Below are 23,130 nucleotides of genomic sequence, written 5' to 3' on the forward strand. Positions count from 1 at the left end.
AATTGTCCTACCCATGATCTCCCTGCACCCCTGTTCTAACTTCTAGCCTAGTTTTGCCCCTTCTTTCTTTGTGGCACCTTTCATCATGAGTGGTTTCAAGTCTACTGCTTTCCTCCAGCTGGACGGCATCCTCTGCTTTTTTAAAGCTATTTGGTTGTGGTCTCCAGCCAATTTTCTCTTCTTCCTCTCAGCCAATTCCACCTTTCCTTCTAATATGTTCCATGTAGAGGTTGAATAGCTTCTTGTCCATGATGCAAGTTAAACATCAATTCAAGCAAGTTGTTTGGTCTGTTGCTTAACCCTTTAATTTTGGGAAGATCCATCCCTTCTTGTGATGTGCACATCAAGTTTTTCTGTCATTTGTCCCTTCGTTTCTTCTTGGTGCCTTGATTGATATCCAGTCCTTTCAATGAAGCAGGACTAACCTCATCACTCCACAGTCTACACTGATTACCCTTCCATGAGCTCCCTGCTGGAGGAAGACCATTCGCAGGAGAGATAAAGCAAGAATTCATGTCCTCGCTGCTAGACTGTGGGAGCATTTGGTGCTGGGGAGCCCCATCAGACTCAAGGATATTTAAATTGTGGATTTTTGTACTAGTTTCCATGGGCAAGTCTCCCTGCATGATTCTTCCCCATGATTGAACCACTCTATTCTATCCGCACATTGAAAAGTCTGGTCATATTTTCCTTGCCCGCTCATGACATTTTGAGTGAAATCCAGGTATTATGGGGCTTCTCTGAGCATTCCTCGTTGAACTAAAAATAGTTCAATGAGGTCTTTTGGGTCAGAGGGAATCGGCCCATGCCTCCAGGTACTGTGTGTGGGCTTTGGATCTGGCTTCCGAACCAAGGATGGCAAAACACAGAGGATGTCAACAGATAGCTTTGCATTTCAGCCAAAATGTTGGAACACAGAAAGGGGAGCTGAGAGCCTCTCCTAGCTGTGACAGTGAAAGATGATCCTGTTACTGATTCTAGGCATGCAACCAAGTTCACTCCTAAGAGACTCAGGTGTAAATGGAACTGTGCCAAGCCTTCCTCGTGGTTTCCCATTCTTTAATGCCGCCTCTTTTCTCTGTCCTTCCAGGTTCACACCTTTCTGAGAAAAGTCCAGTTTGCAAATGCTTCCCAGAATGAGATTCTTTTCTATGAGAATGGGGAGCTGGCAGTCAACTACGAGATCAGAAACTGGATCTTTTTCCCAAATAAAACCTCTCATAGAGTGACCATCGAGAATCTGGTGGGACAGGGAGTGGAAGAAGTGAAACTCATGGTTGATCCAAAGGGCATCGTGTGGCCCAGGCAGTTTAATCAGGTTGGCTAATGATTTCTGGTGTTCTGGTCCCTTTGACATTCAATAAGTTGACAAGCTTTGTCAAAGTATTTCTTCTGACATGCAGGTTGCAATCTTCTCCATGCTGCCCTGAGAGTGAGTCCCAAGAAATATTGAGGCCCTTCTCATCATGATGCATGTACCAGGAATTTTCACCCTCTCTATGCTTCTGTAAGAATACAATGGCCAGGAGTTTGTTAAGGAGAAAGCATGGGTGAAGGAGTTGGATAGAACCTGCAGTAGCCACAACACTGTCCAGGGCACACTGCAAGGCCCATGAGAAAGGAATGCAGAGTCCAAGTCAATTTTCTGCCCTATTGTGAGCATTGTTTTCTTGATGCAACATCAAACCAGTGGTTGGCAACAAGCAGGATTCACTCAAGAAAAACTCTTCTTGGCCTCCACAACATTTTCAGCCTTGAAAGCTGAACCAAGATCTTTGAATCTCATTCCAGGGGATCGAGATGCGCTCCCTTGACAAACGGGGCTGCCAGGGAGCCCCGGAAATGGAAGTCGCATTTGATCATTCTACAACTAGCTGAATTATGTCTATAGGCACAAAGATTCTTCCAAGCTCTTCCTAGATGCTCCTTCTCTTTGTTTGCAGACAGTGCCTCAATCCAGGTGTGTTGAGAGCTGTAGGCCTGGATCTGCCAAGGAAGTTCTGGAAGGGAAGCCGCCCTGCTGCTATGCCTGTTCCCCCTGCTCAGAAGGCACCATCTCTGTTAAGGAAGGTAGGTGTCTTCAGAGGACAGGACCACTTTTGAAGATCAAGGCAAACAAAGAGTGGGTGCACCTCATCATTCATTGTTTAATTAGAGGTTATGTTGATTACCTGCCTCCCTTGATGGAATGCACATCCGAGGAGGACCCTTCTTTTTCCGCTTGGATGTCCTTTCAAGAGGATGTCCTTGGGCTAGAGGACTGTTTTTGGTTGGTTCAGAGCTGCCAGGCATAGAGAGAGAAACAAGAGTCAGATTCTGCTCTTTTCTTGGGAACATGATGCTCCCAACATCAAAGGGAATGTTGCTCTGATTTATGCTGGTCATCAACTTATGGGGCTCAATAATGTTATGTCAAGATTTCATGCAGAAGTACTGCAGAAGGTATCAACTACCTCCCAACAGTCACTTTTGTGGGATTCTGCTTCCTCTGACATCCAAAGCCTGACATTGTGCAGCTGAGGTGGATTCTGAAGCACCCACATCTTTCAAGCTTGCTGGCTTTGGATGGCATGGCAAACAGCAGGATGTGGAGATAATCAGCAAAACCAAGCAATGTGGAACTGGCCCATGTTAGATGAGAAAAACAAGCCATATAGTGGGAATCATCCACCCCTGCTGGTTTTTCTTCACCTCCAGCACATCCCTAAATTTTCTGTCTCAGTGCGTTATAACACAGACTGTTCTGGATGACATCAGTTGCCTGTTCGTGAAACTGAACCCATTCTCCCTCCTTTCAGATGCAGATCACTGTATTGCCTGCCCAGCAGATCAGAAGTCAAACTCTGACCGGGATCATTGTGTCCCCAAGTCTCTGAGCTTCCTGTCCTATGCAGAACCTCTGGGAATCACCCTGGCTTCCCTTGCCTTCTTCTGCTCCTTCACCACCAGCTGTGTCTTAGGAATCTTCATAAAATATTTGGATACCCCATTAGTCAAAGCTAACAACTGGGACCTTTCCTTCATTCTGCTTGTCTTCCTCCTGTTTTCTTTTTTATCCACATTCTTGTTCATTGGCCAACCAAGGAAAGTGACTTGCCTGCTCCGACAAACCGCTTTCAGCATCATCTTCTCAGTTGCTGTCTCTTCTGTGCTGGCCAAAACCATCACTGTGGTGCTGGCCTTCCTGGCTACCAAGCCAGGGAACAAGGTGAGAAGGTGGCTGGGAAAGAGCTTGAGCAATGCCACAGTCATCTCATGTTCGACTGTCCAACTGGCCATCTGCTCCACCTGGTTGGGCATGGCTCCCCCTTTCCCAGACTCTGACATGCACTCCCAGGATGATCACATTATCCTACAATGCAATGAAGGGTCTGTCGCAATGTTCTACACTGCCCTGGGCTACATGGGCTTCCTGGCTGCCATCTGCTTCATGGTGGCCTTCCTAGCCAGGAAGCTCCCTGGGGCCTTCAATGAAGCGAAACTGATCACCTTCAGCATGCTGGTCTTTTGCAGCGTCTGGGTGTCCTTTGTGCCCTCCTACCTGAGCACCAAGGGGAAGTACATGGTGGCTGTACAGGTCTTCTCCATCTTGGCCTCCAGTGCTGGGTTGCTGTGCTGCATCTTTCTTCCCAAGTGCTACATCATTGTCCTAAGGCCTCAGCTGAATGCAAAGGAGCACCTCATAATGAAAGCACATGGTGGTATCTGATGCTAAGTGAGAGGGATCCTTGAGAGCTATCTCTCATGGGAAAATCAGCAAGAAGTTGAATTTCTCGCATCCCTCTCAAGAGAGGAGTCCATATCCAAGGTAAAGCCCAGCTTGAAGGGAAAGTACAATCTATGCTTTGTACCTTACTGGGAAAAATCAACCTGCAACCTTACTCTTACTCTTGTTCCTCTTCGAGCTTTGATATTGTATTTAATTGTAGTTTATGAATTGGTTTGCACCAAAAAAGTAGATCCAATAAAGTTTTAGATACAAGATGGCTTCCTTTGGTTGATGGAATTATTGGGAAAATACTGCTTAGAAATTGGGCCATGAGCTCGTACAAGGGAGATGCAAGCAGATTATATGAAATGCAAAAAAGAAAACCAATAAACCATTTTAAGACCTAGTGATTAAAACATGTCGTGAGGCCGGAACACTCTTTCTAATTACTCACACAGGTACAGGCAATAAAGGTTTACAGCCTTATATTCTAAACACTTCAAAGATAGCAGCTAGCGAATAATACAGGAACCATTAATGCTAGTTCTAAGCAACACAGTTGCCCCCTTCTTTGTGGCCTATCTGATGTAATCCGCTCAATATTTAAACAACCCACAAGTTCACGAGCAATAAAATGAAAGTCTTTTATTGCTACTCATCTACAAGATTTACAACACTACAGATAAGCTCCACTGTTAAGGCCTTTTCAAGGCAGATGCTAACTCCCTAGTGACGTCTCTCAGGGAGCCTATGTAAGACTAGCTATTGTGGTCCCACCTTTCCCGTCTGAGGTGTGACAAAGCAGTCTTTTGCTCCAACCTGCATAAAGGACATCTAAAAACCGTGCTGGAAAGATCTGCTCTGCCCCCTGTGTCTCCTGTGTCATGCTCAGGAGGTTCAGTATCAGGAGGAAGGGGGGCAGTCTGCTCAGGCTCTTCATGAGTGGAACTCAGTGTCTTTTCTCTCAGAGCTCCCTTGGTCTGACGTAGGTTCGGCTGTTTGCTCAATGGGTAATGGGTCAGGATGAGGTATGGCTATCTGGCCATTCCCAAGCTAGGTTGTGGGAGGGACATTTGGCTACAGAGTCTCAAGCATAAATCCACCTCGCGAGGTGCTGCCTCTGTCGGGGCATCAGGCACAACACTATCTCAGATTTATTACACACTTTTCACCCTATGGGAATGCACCTCCCCATGGGGGCTAGATAAACTCCTCTCCCTCCTACTTTGATTTTGTCTCTTTTCTAAGTGGCTCAAGCCCTGAAGTCTTCTCCTCAGCTGGGCATTCTCCATGGCAATGGACTGACCCATGGCCTACATACTTGTGTTATCTTGAAGAATGCAGCTCTCTCAAGGGAGGCTTGAGAAAAACTTCATCAGAGTCAGGTGTTGGTGGGGGGTGTTTCTGCCATGGGCACCAAGTAGAAATCTTCTTGCTCTAAAGGCTGACTCTTTTTGGGAGCTTCTTGCTCTCTTACATGTGCTAACGACTTCTCTGAGTCGTTAGGCATGACAAAACATCAAGTCCAACAATAAAGATTTCTTTAAATAAATCTGATGAAAAAAATGGTTTAAGAAGCAGTTGGACCACTGGATGATCCTGGAGTTAAAGAAGCACAGGAGGAGGGTATTGAAAGTACAGAAGAGCCCAGTGTTTACAAAGGATTATGGGAAACTGCAGGCTGGTTGGCTTTATGTCTCCTCTGGTGGAAGGGTTTAGGTATTATTTAGTGTGAATTTGAAAATATACAGGAGGAAAGAAGGGCAAGCCCTGCTGAAACAGAATGTATGTGGCTTCCACAAAGGACAGAAAGCCAAGAGGAGGGTGTACATAACTTGGGTGGAGGCCATGTTGGTTGTACACCCTAAACCGGATGTGAGGAGAATGTTTAGAGAATGTGGGAAATCCAAACAGATGTCTCCAAAGTATGATGATGGGTTTCAGATGTTCAAATGTTGTCCATAAGCATGTTGGAGAGAAATTCCCAACCGCAGGTAAATTCTGATAGGATCTGCATTCACGGTAGCTGAATGAGAAGGAGACCTTGGGGTAGTGGTGGACCGCTCTACGAAAATTTTCAGCTGCTGTGAAGAAGGCAAACTCCATGTTAGGCCTATTTAGGAATAGGATAGAAAACAGAACTTCCCTTCTAAAAATATCTAGTGCAACCAGTCTTGGAATGTTGTGTCCATTTCTGGGCACACTACCTTAAAAAGGATGTTATTGAGTTGGAGAAGGTAGAGAGGAGAGCAGCAAAATTACCAGGGGACTGCAGCAGGTCCCCTGTGAGGAGTGGCTACAAAAATTGGGTCAGTTCAGCATATAAAAAAACAAGTTAAGGGGAGACGTGATGAACCTGGGGTAATCTGATAAAGCTGATTTGTGGGAGGTTCGCGGAAGAGAAAAGGAAGGGTTTCTTTAGAAAACACACACATACACACACATAAACTATCAAATGCATAGCCATCAAAAGTGGTGATGCCTGCCAATCTTGATCACTTTAAAAGGGGATTGGACAGATTTGTAAGGAAAGAGACCATTTATGTCGACTAGGTTGCTGGCCATGTGCTACCTCCTTCAGAAGAGGCAGCTTTCCTGCACACACCAGTGGCTGAGCAGCTTGGGCTGGAGGATGTCATGCACCTGTGCTGCTACCAGGATTCTGTGGGCAGCTGTTTTGCCATTGTGTGTGTGGAGTGCTGGACTGCCTGGACCTCTGGTCTGCTCCAGCAGGGCTTTTCTTAGGTTCTGATGTTCTTTTGACCAACACATTCCTGTTTCTTTGGCAATAATCACCTGGAACAAGTAGGCAGTGGTGAAGTGGCCAGGGCTGGTCATGAAACCAAACCATTTAGGGTGGATGGAAGTTAAATGGAGTGTGAGGAGACCCTCAAACATTTCTTCAAACTGAGAAAGTGACATCAAGATGGGACAGGCGGCTCCATGTCAGTGAGTGAAAAGTGGTGCATGTTAGGCCAAAGAGTCCCAATGTGCAGTTGAAGATGTTGGGATCTGAGCTGGCAGTGCCTGAGCATGAGAGGGTTGTCCAGGTTCTGGTGGAAGGAGCAGCAGAAGTGCCTGTCTTGTACACAGCAGTGGTGAAAAGGGCAAGTTCTGTGCTGGGCAAGATTAGGAAAGGAACTGAAATTTGATCTCCCAAGATTGTTCTTCCCATGCAGGAATCTATGATGTGATCATGGAAGAGGGGTAGCAAAAATGATTAGTGGGTGGAGGAGCTCCCCCATGAGGAGTGGCTACAAGACCTGGGACTCTTTTGCTTGGAGAAAAGGCAAGCGAGGGTGGACATGAGAGAGGTATCCAAAGCTATGCATGAAGCGTGGAAAGTGGAAGGGGAGGAATTCTTCCTCTTCTCCCATAAATCTAGAAGACGGGTCAACGACATAGAGAAGTCAACACTTAGAGCTGAAAGGTAAGAAATTGAAAGTTTCACCTGCCCTTCAGGGCAGTAGCATCTTCTGGATTTGGTACCCTCATGTGCCATCACACTCTGAATGGACTTCTCAGTGATGTGCATCACTTCAGGTGCATCATGAAAATATTCCTGGCTCCTGGTTCTCTGGAACATGCTTTGTTCTTCAGGGCCAAGACACGTTCTCCTTTCCACATTAGTGAACCCACCCTAGACTCCACACTTAATTTGGTCAGCTCTCACAAACATGTGTTCCTCCTACACTGCAGCTGGGACTCAGACCATTCAGAGAGTCCACCAAGCAGCAGAGGTGCTGGTCCTTCATCATATCATTATCTAGACATGGAGGATGCCCAAAAGAATAATCCACATTCTAGTGATTTCCATTTTGTTCTCAACAACATTATTTTCATGTCCTAGGAGATGGCCTTGGGGACCAATACACTAGGGGTTGGTCTTGAGGGGAAAAAGCGGGAAGTTCTTGCATGGTGCCTGAAAGGTTAGGCCAATAAAATATCTCCTGAGTTGAGGGACAGGAAGCAGCCATGCCCAGGATGATCCCTCTCCTGCTGCTGCTGCGCCTGCCCTGTTCAGCCTGTGAGATGCAGAAGGCAAAAGGCCCCCTGAATCTGGTCCGAGATCAAAGCAATGCAGAAAACTATCACAGGCCAGGGGACCAGATCATCAGCGCGATCCTTTCTACCAAATATACTGTACGTGAAGAGCCCTACATCTTTTCTAAGCCTCCCCTGACCATAATTGACAGGTAAGTGCTGATTACTTGGAAGAGTAAATGTTTTCCCAAATTCCATTCAATTGGCATTCTCTGCAAAGGGCTGCCCCTATCTTCTGCTATCCCTGGTCATGCAAACCACACTGGGTCATTCTCATGGATGCTTTCCAGTGAGGCTTTTAGTATGAAAAAGAGTGAACCTGTCCATCTTTTGAGATCAATCCTTTTCTCCGTCTTTCTTGAATAATCACCTGCTTTCACAAAAGCAGAGAACGGAATCCAGCATATGAACATCCCTGGCCTATAACTGAGGCCACCTCCTTCTACATCTGGCCAACAGGCAAAACTCTTCTCTGTCTAAACCCTTCATTTGGTGAACCAAGCATCCCTCAATTGTTCATGCCAATTTTAGATCACAAATTCTTTTCCTCAGGCAGGTTTTACAGAAAGCATGTGGTGGAGCAGGGGAAGAAATGCGCCAAATGGGGAGGATGCAAAAGTTCTCTAAGTGACCATCAGAAAGAGGGAAGGTCAATAAGCATTCAGTTAAAATCCTCAAATGGGATGGGAGGAGCTTGGTTTCACCTGTAGCTGTCCCCGGGACTGCTGGGGACATGTACCATACCTGGAAGACATTTTTGTTGAAATAGGGACTAGACTCTGCTGTTGCTTGATTGATTCACCAACCTGAAGTTTGTGTTGTTGCATTTTGGCCTTTTCTCTACTTTTCAGTTGCTTCCAGATAATGATGGCTTGTAGCTTTTACACTTTCTTGCATTTTCTGAGCTGATTGACTAGTTTTGTTTTTTTGACAAACCTAGTTGTCTTCTGCAAATAATTAATAATTGTATGGCTCCCACTCTCCTCCCACCCAATAATGGGCAATGCATTATGGGCTGGACCTCAACAGTTGAGAAATCTCTATAGTCTGGAACAAGTGGAGGAAGACACTGCCACACATTTTTCTTCTTCCCGTGCACCAGGCCAGGTGTTGGTACAGGTTGTCCTTCCTCCCTGCTTTCCAGAAGTGCAAAATGAATGCCAGGTTCCCCATTCCTTCCTGGAAGGAAAGGGAGAATGTCATTGTTTCTCACTTCCCCTTTTTCAGAAAAATGGTTCAGAGGTATGTCCGGTACTGGCACATTTTGTCTTTCCTCCTTGCTGTTTGGGAGGTCAATCAGAGTCCCAAGATCCTGCCCAACCTCACCCTGGGCTACAACATCTATGAGACCCACTTCCATGGGAGAATTACATCTGATGCCATGGTGGATCTGATTGCTGGAGGGGGAAGCAATATTCCCAACTACAGCTGTGGAGAGAGGAAGACCCCACTGGCCATTGTGGAAGGGGCTGAATCTGACATCTCAATGCACATTTCAGCCATGTCGGGCATCTACAAAATCCCGCAGGTAGGAACTGGGAAAGGAACTGGGAAATGAGTTTAGGGGGCTTCCACCTCGTACTTTTTGAACCCAGAAAAGGCATCTAAACATAAGATAGCCCACTTTAAGAACATCTGGAAAGTCTGACTTCCTCTATCCTACAGTTTGATTCCTTTTGCCCTACTGGCCAGATGGGGGAGAGAAGCCATGGTTGTGACACAGTGCGTAATTCCAATCGGTTTCCCCCCATATAGAACTCATAGAGCTTCAGGTGGTGTCCAAGACAATGCTGCACAGCTCGCCAGTTTACCAGTGGTCTCAGAGTGCAAGATGGGAGAAGCAGCAGAGCAGAAAACAGCAGTTGCAGGTAATGCAGAAAAAAGCTCATTGCTGCTTCTCACTGAAAGTAATGCCCACGCACACCAAAAAGGGCACCGGTAGCAAAAGGGTCTAAAAATACCCAGGGACACAATGTAGGAACTGATTTCCTTAACCCACCTCTAGTAATTTTCCCAAATGAATCAGCAAAATCTCTTTTTGCTGTGTGATATTCACTCCTTATTGGATTTTTTTTAATGTCTGCAAGGCAACTTTCAACCCTTTCTTTTGACGAACTAATCAGATACATAAATGAATCTGAGATGTTTTCCCCAGTGATATGGATTGACTGGGACTGCATGGTACTTCTTTCAGCAAGGCCACATAAAGCTGTCATACCACTAGGAATTCTTGAGAGATTATCTCCACCCTGATGGATCCCAGAGGCATATACTGGTAGAATTTCTGTTAGATGTTCATGATGTAAAATTAATAGAGATCTGATTATTCCACCAAAGATCAAAATGGCTTTCTCTTCCTGTTCTGCCTAGATGAGTTATGGCTTTGTTGATCAAGTTCTTCAGGATAAATCTCAGTTCCCTTTTATCTACCGCATGGTCCCAAAAGAGGAAACCCAGGTTGTGGGAATGGTCAAACTGCTCCAGCATTTTGGATGGACATGGATTGGTCTCCTTGCTCCAAGTAATGACAATGGAGAAAGGTTCTTGAGAACATTGACATCTCTGCTGACCACAAGCAGAATTTGTGTGGCTTTTGCAAAAAGGCTTTCTGTGGGGATGCGATATTTGGACATGATCAAAAGAGAACGGCTTGCTGTCTGGAGGCAAGTTAATGTATGTGTTTATGTATGGGACTCAAGCTATGGATTTAATCTATTCATCATAACACAGGCAAGGTTGGAAGAGGACAAAATTGGGATGAAAGTGTGGATCACAACATCTTTTCAGGACATTTTCTTGAATGCGTTTACTCATCCAGAATCCTTCCACTACTTCCATGGCTCTCTTTCCTTTGTGGTGCAGAGCAAAAGAAAGACAGAGTATGACCACTTTGGGCCAGTGTCACCAGATATGACACAATTTTGGATGACAGCATTTCATTGCTTCTATTCCAAGCATGACTTATCTGTGAAAGGCTGGACAAGATGCAGAGAGAAGGAGAACCTGGGCATGCTGTCCCAGGAGGAGATTGAGAGGACCCTGTCTCAGGACAGCTACAGTATTTACTAGTGTCCAAGTTGTGGCTCATGCCTTAAATGGTGCATACTCATCCCAATCCAAGCAGCTCTTGAGGGTGCATGGAAGGGATAGGCTGAAAGGACAGAGCCTGCAGCCATGGAAGGTATTCCCTTTATGTTTTGCAATGCCAGTCCAAATTGCCATCCACTGACCCACTGGAACATGATCTTGTATCAAGACTCCATTGTAATAGAAAGGGAAAAGGCTGACACAGCCTGTTTGTGAGCCAAATTCAGTTCGGCATTTGTCCTCTTTTTCCAGAAAGCAGTCCTTATTTCAAGCGATGCAAGAGCAGTATTTGGAAGCTGGTCCTCTTGGGGTGATCAAATACCTGTCATTATTGCTAAAGCTGGGCTGCGAGGCATCATGGCATTTGCAGCAAAGGGAACCTAACCAGGAGCTTGTCACCTTTGTTCAGATATCTTGCTTAGAGTTGCAAGCGGCTGGTTTTGTGCACCATCCACTGCTGTTTCATTACTGACTGGGAACATGTGAGCTTTGTAAGCTGATCAACAAGAAAACTTCTTGCAGGCAATCCTAGCACTGGCATATTGTTTCCTCTGGGTCCCCAAAACCTTGAGCCCACTGACAGGCACAATATAACAGACATTAGGAGATTGCCAGACTAATTGATCTCATATTTTGATAGGGAATCCTCCCTTGTAGACTTTGCGAATACTGTTGGTTCCACAGTTGGCCACAGAATCTGACTCAAAGAGTGCTCATTAGTGGTACCTTCTCAAACTGGGGAGAACTGACAAGTGGGATACCACAAAGTTCATTTCTGGGTCACTAATTTTCAACATTTCTATTAATGATTGGTATGAAGAACTGCAGGGAATGATGATGGAATTTACAGATGATGCAAAACAAGGGGGGTACCTCATACCCTTGAAGACAGACACTAGGATCATGGTGATCTTGATAGGCTGGAGCTCTGGGCAGATATCAAAAGGATGTAGTCGAAGAGGGAGAAATGCCAAGCTCTGCACCTAGGAAAAAGTAACAAAAGGCACAGTTCTGAGAGGAGAGACACTTGGCTCAACAATACTGCAAGTGAGAAAGATTATGGAATTGTTGAGGAACACAAGGTGGTTATGAGTTAACAGGTGGTGTGGCTGAAAAAAGGGCAAATGCTACTTTGGGCTGCATTAATGAAGCATCACTTCCAAATCATGACAGATCCTGGCCATCCTCTTTATGATAGCCTTCCAAGTTCCAGAATTGAGCTGTCATAGCTCTCCTCAATTTTTCTTCTCAAGACTCAACATGCCCAGCAACTGTGACCTCACCTCATAGGGCTTTGCTTCCAGGCCCTGGTCATCTTTGTTGCTCCCCTCTGAATGTTTTAGCTTATCTGCATCTTCCTTGAAGTGTGGTGCCAAGAAATGGACACAGAACTTAAGATGGGACCCAGCTTGTGCTGAATAGAAGGGAACAAGTATCTCATGTTACACGGAATACTCATTGGGCTTCTATTACTGCAGTCCAATATATCATGAGCTTTTTTTTTTACAGCCACATCACATTGCCGACTCATATTCAGCCTATGATCTGTGACAATTCCAAGATCCCTCTCACCTGTGGTATTGTTGAGCCAAGTCATTCCCATCTTGGAATGACTCACTTGGTTTGTTTTTCCTACATGCAGAACGTGGCATTTGACCCATTCCTTTTCATTCTTCCTGGCTTTGAGGGGAGGATGACATAGCCTGAGGGCATCCCAAAGTGATGGAACAGAAACTGGAGAGCAGAGAACATATCTCACGTGCCACCATGTAAAAATCAGATGCATGAGACACAGAGAAAACTGAGTGGAGCTGAGGAATCGCTAATGCTTTCCTCTCCTTAAAATGTAGGCTTTCTGCTCTTGCATTCTAGTTTCACAAACTCCTGAGAGAAGTCCAGTTTGCTAATTCTTCCCAGAATGGGCTCTACTTGTATGAGGAAGGGGAACTGACAGTCAACTATGACATCAGGAACTGGATCTTCTTTTCAAATAAGTCCTATCTTAGAGTGACTATCGGGAGCCTGGTGGGACAGTCAGCCCAGGATGTGATGCTTGCTGTGGATCATGAGGCCATTGTGTGGCCCAGGCAGTTTAAACAGGTCAAGGAAAGGATTTTTCTCATTTCTTTGTCTCTCACATCCATCAAACTGTGAAAACAGGATAAATGGTAGACATGCAAATTCGGTTGCCCTTCGATGTAGGCTTCCTGGAAAGGCGGTCCCAGGAATATTATTTGGCTTGCTGTGGAGTAAGGGCTATGGGATCACATTCTCGCCTCCCCCTCTCTAACCTTTAGATGGAATGGAGAGCAGGAATTCCAACAGCCCCACCAATGGCCAAGAAACACTGGAAGGCCCACCATGAGTGGCCACAATGCTGCCTGCATCTCAAACATCAGTCTTGAATGTACATTTTGAATAAACAGACTGGGCGTTTGAAAATTTTGGGTTCCTTTCATCTCTCCCTCCCATCCATGTCAGCTTGCACTGTTCAGTCTAGTTACACGAGTTGTCAGAAGTGTGTCCTTGAAAGATGGGCCTGCCAGGGGTGAAATCCCATTGAATTTTCTCCAAAAGGAGGTGTTTCCTTTCCAGAGTTGCACAGACTTGCCTTGCTAGAGACATCCAAAAGTGTCTGGGCAGTCATCTGAATGGGATGGTAGAGTTGAGTGTCCTGTAAAAGCAGGGAGTTGGACCTGAAGACCTTCTGGCCCCTTCCAGCTTCTGTAATACCAAGACTGACTGCATCTTCCCTGATGATCAGCCTCTTTGTTTGCAGACAGTGCCTCAATCCAGGTGTGTTGAGAGCTGTCGGCCTGGATATGCCAAGGAGGTTCTGGAAGGGAAGCCGCCCTGCTGCTACGCTTGTGCTTGGTGTCCTGAAGGGACCGTCTCTGCTCAGGAGGGTAGGTGACTTCAGAGCAAGAACCCATCTTTGAGGTCATGCCCAAAGAAGGGATTATGTCTTCTTGATCTCTCTTTGGAAGAAGCAGATCTGGCCTGGTTCTACCTCCCGACTGATGGAATGTCCATGAAAGAATTTCTCACCCTAGCTGACCCCATTCTCCAGCTGTTTTGTTGGATCACCAGTGGCTATATAGGGAAAGGCAATGCTACCCCAAAGATCAGCCATATAGATTTAGACGGAGAGTATATTCATATGAGAAGGAGATGCAAAAAGTTAAAACCCAGTCAGTTATATTGGGAAATGTACTGAATGGGGTGAGCCAGGGGAAAGGGGTGGCCCAAAACGCAAGTAGGGGAACATTTCAAGAAATGCCCCTTCCTCTTGTGGAATGCATATGTGGGATGACACCTGTCTCTGGCAAGGTTCACAGGATAACCAGGAAAAGTGGGCCAAAAGGGCTTCCTTTTCCTCTGAGGCAAGTTGGTTGCAAGTAACATCATTTCCAAGATGACCCTTGGAGCAAGCAGGTGGCCAAAACAACTCTGAAGACTTTTGAGTGACCCTGAATTCCCATGTCAGGCATCTGCAATGAAGAACCAACACACAGGAAGATAATAAAAACCTCTTGTTTCTCTGCCGCATGTGAATCCAGCCAATGTTTCCTGACTTCTCCCACATCCACCTCTTTACAACCCAAATGGAATAGAACTCAAACTCTTCGTGGTATAAGACACATGTTAGAGAAACTGGATTAGCTTTCTTTCCTTTCAGATGCAGATCATTGTATAAAGTGTCCACCTTATCAGCATCCAAACTCAGAGCAGGATCGTTGTGTCTCCAAGACTGTGAGCTTCCTCTCTTACACGGACCCTTTGGGGATCACCCTGGCTTCCATTGCCTTATTCTTATCCTTCAGCACAGGCTGTGTGCTAGGAGTCTTCATCAAACATTTGGATTCTCCCATAGTTAAAGCTAACAACCGGGAGCTCTCCTACATTCTCCTTGTCTCCCTCCTGCTTTCCTTCGTGTCCTCCTACCTCTTCATAGGCCAGCCAAGGAAAGGGACTTGCCTTCTCCGACAAACGGCCTTCAGCATCATCTTCTCAACTGCTGTGTCTTCTGTGCTGGCCAAAACCATCACTGTGGTGCTGGCCTTCCTGGCCACCAAGCCAGGTAACAAAGTGAGAAAGTGGCTGGGAAAGAGAATGGCCAACTCCATTGTCATTTCCTGTTCCATTGTGCAACTGATCATCTGTGTCATCTGGCTGGGCATGGCTCCACCTTTTCCTGACACTGACATGCACTCCCTGCCTGGGCACATCATCCTACAATGTAATGAAGGGTCTGTGGCCATGTTCTGCACTGCCCTGGGATACATGGGCTTCCTGGCTGCCAACTGCTTCATGGTGGCCTTCTTGGCCAGGAAGCTGCCAGCAGCTTTCAATGAAGCCAAGCTGATCACCTTCAGCATGCTTGTCTTCTGCAGTGTTTGGTTGTCCTTCGTGCCCTCCTACCTGAGCACCAAGGGGAAGCATATGGTAGCTGTGCAGGTCTTCTCCATCTTGGCCTCCAGTGCTGGGCTGCTGAGCTGCATCTTTCTTCCCAAGTGCTACATCATTGTCGTGAGGCCTGATCTGAATGCAAAGGAGCATCTCATGATGAAAGCACATGGTGGCATCTGATGCTAAGCAGGAGGATCCACATTCTTATATTCAGCCTACATTCATACTAAATCCAATCTTTGAAGGGGAAGGAAAAATCAGTACTTAATTCTACACTAAAAAGTGCTTTTGTGTAGGAAACTGAGAAGTATGTTTTCAGTTTGGGCATGGAGGGGATAGTGAGAAACTCACAATGAACACTGAGAAGTAGGTCCATCCCTAGTTTGGCACCCATCATATTACTTAATGCTTATCATGCTTTTTTTCCTAGTTTGAATTTCCTTTTTTGATCTTGAGACCAATTGATAATAAAGGAGCAGGGGAGAAGTCTATATTTTTAATTTCATCTTTTAAATCTCATTACAACTAAAGTCATCCTGGACAAGAGTGCATCTCAGTAGAAATGGAAGTCTAATATCAGCTTTGGTGAAGGGTAGTCCCAGGTTTAGAGAGCATGTAGAGTGCAGATGTACAAGTATCCCAAGTCTGACAGTCCAGATGACCTCTTAATTTCAGCACACATGCATACATAGGTAGAGTGCAACCCTTCTTAATCAAAGCAGGAGACAGACCTTCAGAAATCACAACCCTTCATATGTACATTGTCTCCTCCAAAAGCCCCTTTATTAGTGCACTCTCCATGAATAAAGCAACTTTGCTCATACTAAGGAGCATCAACTGTTATCTGCAGGTCCTGGAATGGACAACAGACACAGAGCTCAATCAGATCCTCTTTGGTGAGAGTTTTAACCACTAGAAATGGCACTTGGGGTGTGGATTCCCTGCTTTTTTAGGAAGCTGTGCTTCATCAAACTTTCTTTGCTATTTAAATTGTTGAAATACTCTTTTCTATTTGATCCTCATGATAGTATTTGTTGCTCTTTGATGAATTGTACACCACACAAAGGTTGAAAAATATTAGACAGAAGATGGCTTCCGTCAGAAACTGGAAGTCTTGCCCAAATATGAACTGAAATCGGAGCATAAGCTTGCACAAGAGAGATGTGATCAGATAATATGAAATGGAAAACAAAAAAATGGGGAGAGCTAAACCCTTTCCCAAACCTGGTGATTGAAAACTCAAGTCCAACTATAAAGACTTCCTGAAAGAGATCTGAAGAAGAAAGTAGCACATACAGCAGTTGGACTGCTGGATGATCCTGGCGGAAAGGAGTACCCAAGGAGGATAAGGAAATTGCAGAGAATCTTCAGGGATTCTGCCTATTCATCTTCAAAGCAGAGGATTCAGGACACATTTCTGTTTCTGAGCTTCTCTTTCCAGGAAGGGAGACTGTCCAAATTTAAAGGTGGCTCCACAAATGGGAAGTGAAGAGATGACTGGGCCCACAGGAGAGCCATCCTACACTTCTTCAAAAACCCAAATCAGAAATTTCAGGCATTCTTGCACAATAATGAAACACGACTTTGGACACTCTCAGTTTGCAAAATTCCACCATGAGTAGGGGGCAGGGGGGTCATATGCTCTCTCCCTGATGCCACTCTTGCAGGCAAGGATGACTTTCTTCTAGGCCCTCTTGGCTTGTAAGCAGCTCTACTGAATATGGTGTAGCTTTCATTTGCTGTTCTGGAAGTGTTGGGCTTTCCTTTCATTTCAGTATCGTTTCTGTTAATCCATTCTAATGGGACCTGTAAAGCAGATTGAGTGCCATTCTTTGGTAGAAAGGCAAGGTCTGAATGGCAGGTAACCCTAAACAGGGGCTTGGACATAGTAGGCATCCAGCTGCTGTGTGGATGGAAAATGCTGGTGGAGTTGCCTTAACAGAAGTTATACCTTGTATATGCTAAAATATGGAGAACCTCACCTGTCCTCTCTCCAACTCCCCATCTGTAGCCTCATGCTATGCAAATGGTCCACCCTTTTCTGATTGCTCAGTTGAAACAGCACTGAAACAAGATTTCAAGCCCATCAGGGCAGCTGTGCTTCCTTTACAATTTAAAAATATGTAGCCAGCTCTGGCTTTGTCTTAAGAAATTTTGTATCTCTGATTGTAAAACCCAAACATCAAAGCCTACTAGCATTTTGAAACTCTTAATTGTTTTATTTGTTACCTGTTAAACCTTTGACAGGTCACAGTGTTTTCCTGGGGTCTATCAAGTTTCCTCCATAATTCTGAATTATGTTTTTGCAGTTCCCCATTGTCCTCTCCTTCTCACCCATTCAGAATTTCACCATTTCCCTGTACTGTGTATGTGACACAAAACTGATATAAACTCTGACTTTACTCTGGAAAGCTCATGGTTAGTTTGGTATACTGGCTACTCAACAGAGCTTAGTTTTCCTTTTTGTCACAGAGGGATTCTTGGGGTTTCCTGCCAATAAACTGCTGTATCTGAATGGATCTTTCATGTGAATCCAAACATACATTATCCCGGTCCTGTGATTCCAATAATTCTTGAGAATCCTGATACTGCCCATGATATACATAGTCCCATGGGCTGTGCTAGGAGTGGGTCACCAAGGCCTCAGAGTTGCTGAACTTTCCATCACCTGCCAGAAGCAACCTGCTCTTTCCATGGGAACTAGCCTTGGGTGTAGCTACCCAACAATTATTCCACCTTAACCAGTCTGGTGGTGCAACTATTCGAAGAGAATACATGTGTACTAGCAATCCATTTTGAGGACTTGATTGGAAAACTTACCAATCCAGTCACAGGGCTAACAAAGGCTCCTAAATACTGAACTTGGGGCAGCCAATGGATGTGATCTCCAATATGCTGAGCTATTCCTTTAGCCCACTTTCAGCACCAACAAAAGGCTGTCCTTCTGAAAACCAAACTGCTGATTATAAAAACATTTTATTTATTTATTTATTTATTTATTTATTTATTTGGGATAGTTTTATCCCATCCAATGCCAAATGTCTCTGGACACCTTACAATGTAATAATTAAACTATCAATACAATAATCAATAACAAGATAATATATTAAAATATTAAATATTTAAACTTTATAAGTTAAAATATTTAAACTTTAAACTTTTGGGTAAATAAAAAGGTTTTAACCTGGCACCGGAAAGCATATAAAGTTGGTGCCAGGTGAAACTCTCCGGGGAGCGCATTCCACAGTCAGGGTTCCACAGCAGAGAATGCCCTTCTCCAGATGTTCTTTAAAAAAATCCCTGGGGTGGGAGAGCAGCTTCTGGAAGGAATCAAATGAGGGAGGGGTCCTTTGCTCCTGCAGGAATCCACAGTGCTTCACCAAATGCTATTGGGAGAACTCAGAAAGTATGGGGAGAATGAAGATCCCCCCTCAGACACTGAACGCCCTCAAGACAGCAGGACCTTTGAAGGAGGTTTGTCAGTGAGGGTCAACCAGCCCTCACTTTTCCCCTTCAGTGAACCCATCTCAGGCACTACACTGACATTAATGATTTTCTGCAAATTTGTTTTCCTTGCACTCTCCATCTGAGGTCCACAAAACTCTGAGAGTTCACCAAGGTACTGAGGTTATGCTCATACACCTTGTAATTACTTACATTATGGTGATTTCTCCTCCATTCTTGCCACTGCTCATGAGGTTGCCTCAGGGACACATAAACCAAGCATTGCAATCAAGTAACTTGTGCCTGAAAAGTTTGCTGCATAAAATCTCTCCTCTGCTGACATGAGTCACGAGTGAGACAGGCAGCAGAATGACACTTCTGTGAAATTTAAACAAGCCCCACTTTTGACCTTGACCTCCTCGTATGCTTCAAGACAGGGCAGCCTGTGTCTTGAAAGAATTCCCTGCCTTCCGCTCATTAGTGGGTGAGGGGAGTGGACATGAGGCAGGGCTAGAAAGGATCAGGGCCCCAATGATAACTGGGCTTTTCCTTTCACTGCTCTTTCTGCCCTGTGCAGCCCTGAAGGGGCAGGAGGCAAAATGCCCCCTGAATCTGATCCAAGATCAAAGTGCTGCAGGGAACTACTACAGGCCTGGAGACCTGCTCATCAGGGGAATCATCACTACAAAAACTGTTAGGCGTGACCTCCCATACAGCTTCTTGTCAGACACATTGCCTGGAAAGAGTTCTAGTTTTATTGAGGAAAGAATGTTGTGCTTCTTTCAGTGAATGGAAGAGAGAACTGAAAGCAATTTTTCTTCTTCCAGTGCACCAATAAAGGTCTTTGTCAAGTACTGGCACATTTTGTCTTTCCTCCTTGCTGTTCAGGGGTTCAACCAGAGTCCTGACCTCTTGCCCAACCTCACCCTGGGCTACAACATCTATAAGACCCACTTCCATGGGAGGATCACATGCGACACCATGGTGGACCTGAATGCTGGAAGGGAAAGCAACATTCCCAACTACAGCTGTGGAGGGTGGAAAAACCCACTGGCCATCGTGGAAGGGGCTGAATCTGACATCTCGATGCACACTGCAGCCATGTCAGGCATCTACAAACTTCCACAGGTAGGAATTGGGAAGGGGGAGGGAACTGAGCTGTCTGCAGTTTCATCTAGGAGAAAAATAAAAGAGCAACACAAGACAAGTCGCTCTGAAATGCAGCAAGATGCATGAAGCCAAAAGGCTGGCAAGCTCCCTTTCATTCCCACATCATGGTAGGGGTGTTTTTTTACGTTCCTGTTGCAGTCAGCAATGTTTGGGTTTGGTTTTGGGTTTCAGTTGGGATTGGAATGGGCTTCCAGGGGAGGTGGTGGTGGTGGGGGAAATCAGTGAGGGTATTCCAGGAAATATTGACCAACCACATGTTGGGTATTACATTAGGAGAGCTGGTCAGATCCAGGGTCACACTTTAGACGAGCTCTGTTTCTATGTAAAGCCCAGAACCATGGGGAAAACAGATTTTGTGTTAGATTGTAATAATTTTCATGTGTGTATGCACAGTGGTACCTCAGCTAATGAACAACTTGATTCACAACCAAATCAGGTTGGGAACAAAAAGTTCATGAAAATTTTGACGTGGGTCATGAACTCCACATAGGGTGTCAACCAAGACCTCAGCCATTTCCCCAGCCCACCCCAGAGTGGGGACATGGCCACAATAGCAGTTGCGTTCTTTCAGGGAAGACATGCATGATCAGGGGCATGCTCGTGCAGGAAAGATGGGTGCAATCTCGGAGATCTCCCTACCGCCCCGCAACCAGCATGACTGTGACCATCTCCCCATCCGCCCGAGTGGGGAGATGAACGCAATCATGCTGGGGGCAGGAGGGGGGAATGGCCAAGTTCGTGCCCATCTCTCCCTCCCCCAGTGCACCTTGTTCACACCCGTCTCTCCCTCCCCCAGCGCGCTGGGATGACAGGTGGGTACATGGATGACAGGCGTGATCTTGGTCGTGCTGTGGGGGGGGGGGGAATGGCCGCGCTCGTGCTCGGGGTGGGAAGGAGTGATGGCCACGATCTTTGTTGTTCTTTTTCACTTTGCATCACAGTTTTCTGATTTAAAAAATGGTTACAGAATGGGTTAATTTCATTTACATTGAACCTTATGGGGAAATTTAACTTGGCTCATGACCAATTTGGGTCATGACCAAAGTCCTGAAATGGATTAAGTTCGTGAGCCAAAGTACTACTGTATATGAATATTATAGTAAAAACAAGCTCCTTCCTTTTTGCATTAGATGAGTTACAGCTTTGTTGCTCCCATTCCTCAAGATAAATCACAATTTCCTTTTATCTACTGGATGGTTCCAAAAGAAGAAATTCAGGTAGTGGGAATGGTCAAACTGCTCCAGTATTTTGAGTGGACATATGTCGGTATCCTTGCTCCCAACAATGAGAATGGAGAAAGCTACCTGAAAACTCTGACACCACAGCTTCCTAATGGGGGTATTTGTGTGGCTTTCCTGAACAGAATAGGAATGCAGAGAGAGTATCTACTGTCATTTCAGAGTGAATGACTTCTAGTGAGGAAACAAGTCAATGTATGCATTTATGTCTGGGACTCAAGCTATGGATTTCTACCATTCACAAAAATCCAGTTAATGCTAGAAAAGGAACAGATTGGGATGAAAGTCTGGATCGCATCTTCTTTTCAGGACATCTTCTGGAATATGCATAGTCATCCTGAGTCTTTCCAGCACTTCCATAACTCTTTCTCCTTTGCAGTTAAGAGCAGGAGAAAGACAGAGTATGACCACTATGGGCCAATGTCACCAGAAATGACACAGTTTTCGCTGATGGCTTTTGATTGCTTCTATTCCAAGCATGGCTTGTCCAGGAAAGGCTGGACATGATGCAAAGGTAAAGAGCACCTGGAGATGCTGTCCCAGGAGGAGATGGATAGGATCCTGTCTCAGGACAGCTACAGTATTTACAGCAGTGTCCAAGTCGTGGCCCATGTCTTACATGCTGATCATGCAACCCAATCCAAGAGGATGCAGATGGTGCATTGAAGAGACAGCCTGAAATGGAAAAGGCTGCAGGCATGGCAGGTATCCCATTTCCTTTTGCCATGTTGGTGCAAATTGAAAGCTAATGGCCAATGGAAGCATGATCCTGGATCCAATCTCTATCCATGTCATTAGGTAAATTTCAAAGCCTATTTCTGCTGCAAATCCAGTTGGAGACTTGCCCCATTTCACAGAATTTTGAGTTCTTCAGAAGGTGGTCTGCATGCGAAGGGCTGTCCAATCCAAATGTACTTGAAATTCACCAAAGGATTTGCAAGTGCCCCTCATCGCCTCCTGCCCACAGACAGCAATGTTCCACTCAGGACACATGCACTCTACTTCTAGCTCAATTTGGATTTGTTGTTGTTAGTCGTGAAGACGCGTCCAACCCATCGCAACCCATGGACAACATTCCTCCAGGGCTTCCTGTCCTCCACCATCCCCCGGAGTCCACTTAAGCTTCCACTAACTGCTTCAGTGACTCCATCTAGCCTTCTCATTCTCTCCCATCCCCTTCTTTTGCCTTCAGTTGTTCCCAGCATTAGGCTCGTCCCAGGTGAGTCCTTCCTTCTCATTAGGTGGCCAAAGTATTTGAGTTTCATCTTCAGTATCTAGCCTTCTAAAGAGCACTCAGGGTTGATCTCTGCTAAGACTGACTAGTTTGACCGCATTGCAGTCCAAGGGACTCGCAGGAGTATTTTCCAGCACCACAATTCAAAGGCCCCAATTCTTTGGCGCTCAGCCTTCCTTATGGTCCAATTTTCACAGCCACACATTGCAAATGGGAAAACCATAGCCTTAACTATACGCACTTTGTTGGCAGGGTGATGTCTCTGCTTTTTAATATACTGTCTAGATTTGGCATAGCTTTCCTCCCAAAGAGCAAGCATCTTTTAATTTCTTGGCTGCAGTCCCCATCTGCAGTGATCTTCAAACCCAGGAAAATAAAATCTGTCACAACCTCCATTTCTTCCCCATCTATTTGCCAGGAAGTGAGAGGACCGGATGCCATGATCTTAGTTTGCTTAACATTGAGTTTCAAGCCAATATTTGCACTCTCCTCTTTCACCTATATAAAGAGGCTCTTTAGTTCCTCTTCACTTTCTGCCATTGGAGTGGTATCATCTGCATATTTGAGGTTGTTGATATTTCTCCCAGAAATCTTAATTCCAACTGGTGATTCATCTAGCCCTGTCTTTCTCATGATGTGCTCTGCATGTAAGTTAAATAGACAGGGTGACAGTATACAGACTTGCTGAACTCGTTTCTCAATTTTGAACCAATCAGTGGTTCCGTGCCCAGTTCTCACTGTTGCTTCTTGACCGCATATAGGGTTCTCAAGAGACAAATAAGATATTCAGGTAC

At 45.3% G+C, this 23,130-nt stretch overlaps 1 protein-coding gene across 1 annotated transcript; it reads left to right on the plus strand.

The window, feature by feature from the left end:
• Nucleotides 1-7,684: 7,684 nt before the first annotated feature.
• On the plus strand, nucleotides 7,685-21,609 carry LOC123027293 (extracellular calcium-sensing receptor-like). Its single transcript, XM_044437919.1, has 6 exons — nucleotides 7,685-7,905; nucleotides 8,981-9,281; nucleotides 14,555-15,385; nucleotides 19,583-19,822; nucleotides 20,661-20,676; nucleotides 21,482-21,609. Exons 1-6 carry the CDS (start codon nucleotides 7,685-7,687, stop codon nucleotides 21,607-21,609), a joined length of 1,737 nt encoding a protein of 578 aa, XP_044293854.1.
• Nucleotides 21,610-23,130: the final 1,521 nt, after the last annotated feature.

This window comes from Varanus komodoensis, unplaced genomic scaffold, assembly GCF_004798865.1.
Source record: "Varanus komodoensis strain SLA01 unplaced genomic scaffold, ASM479886v1 scaffold316, whole genome shotgun sequence".
Classification (NCBI taxonomy): Eukaryota; Metazoa; Chordata; class Lepidosauria; order Squamata; family Varanidae; genus Varanus; species Varanus komodoensis.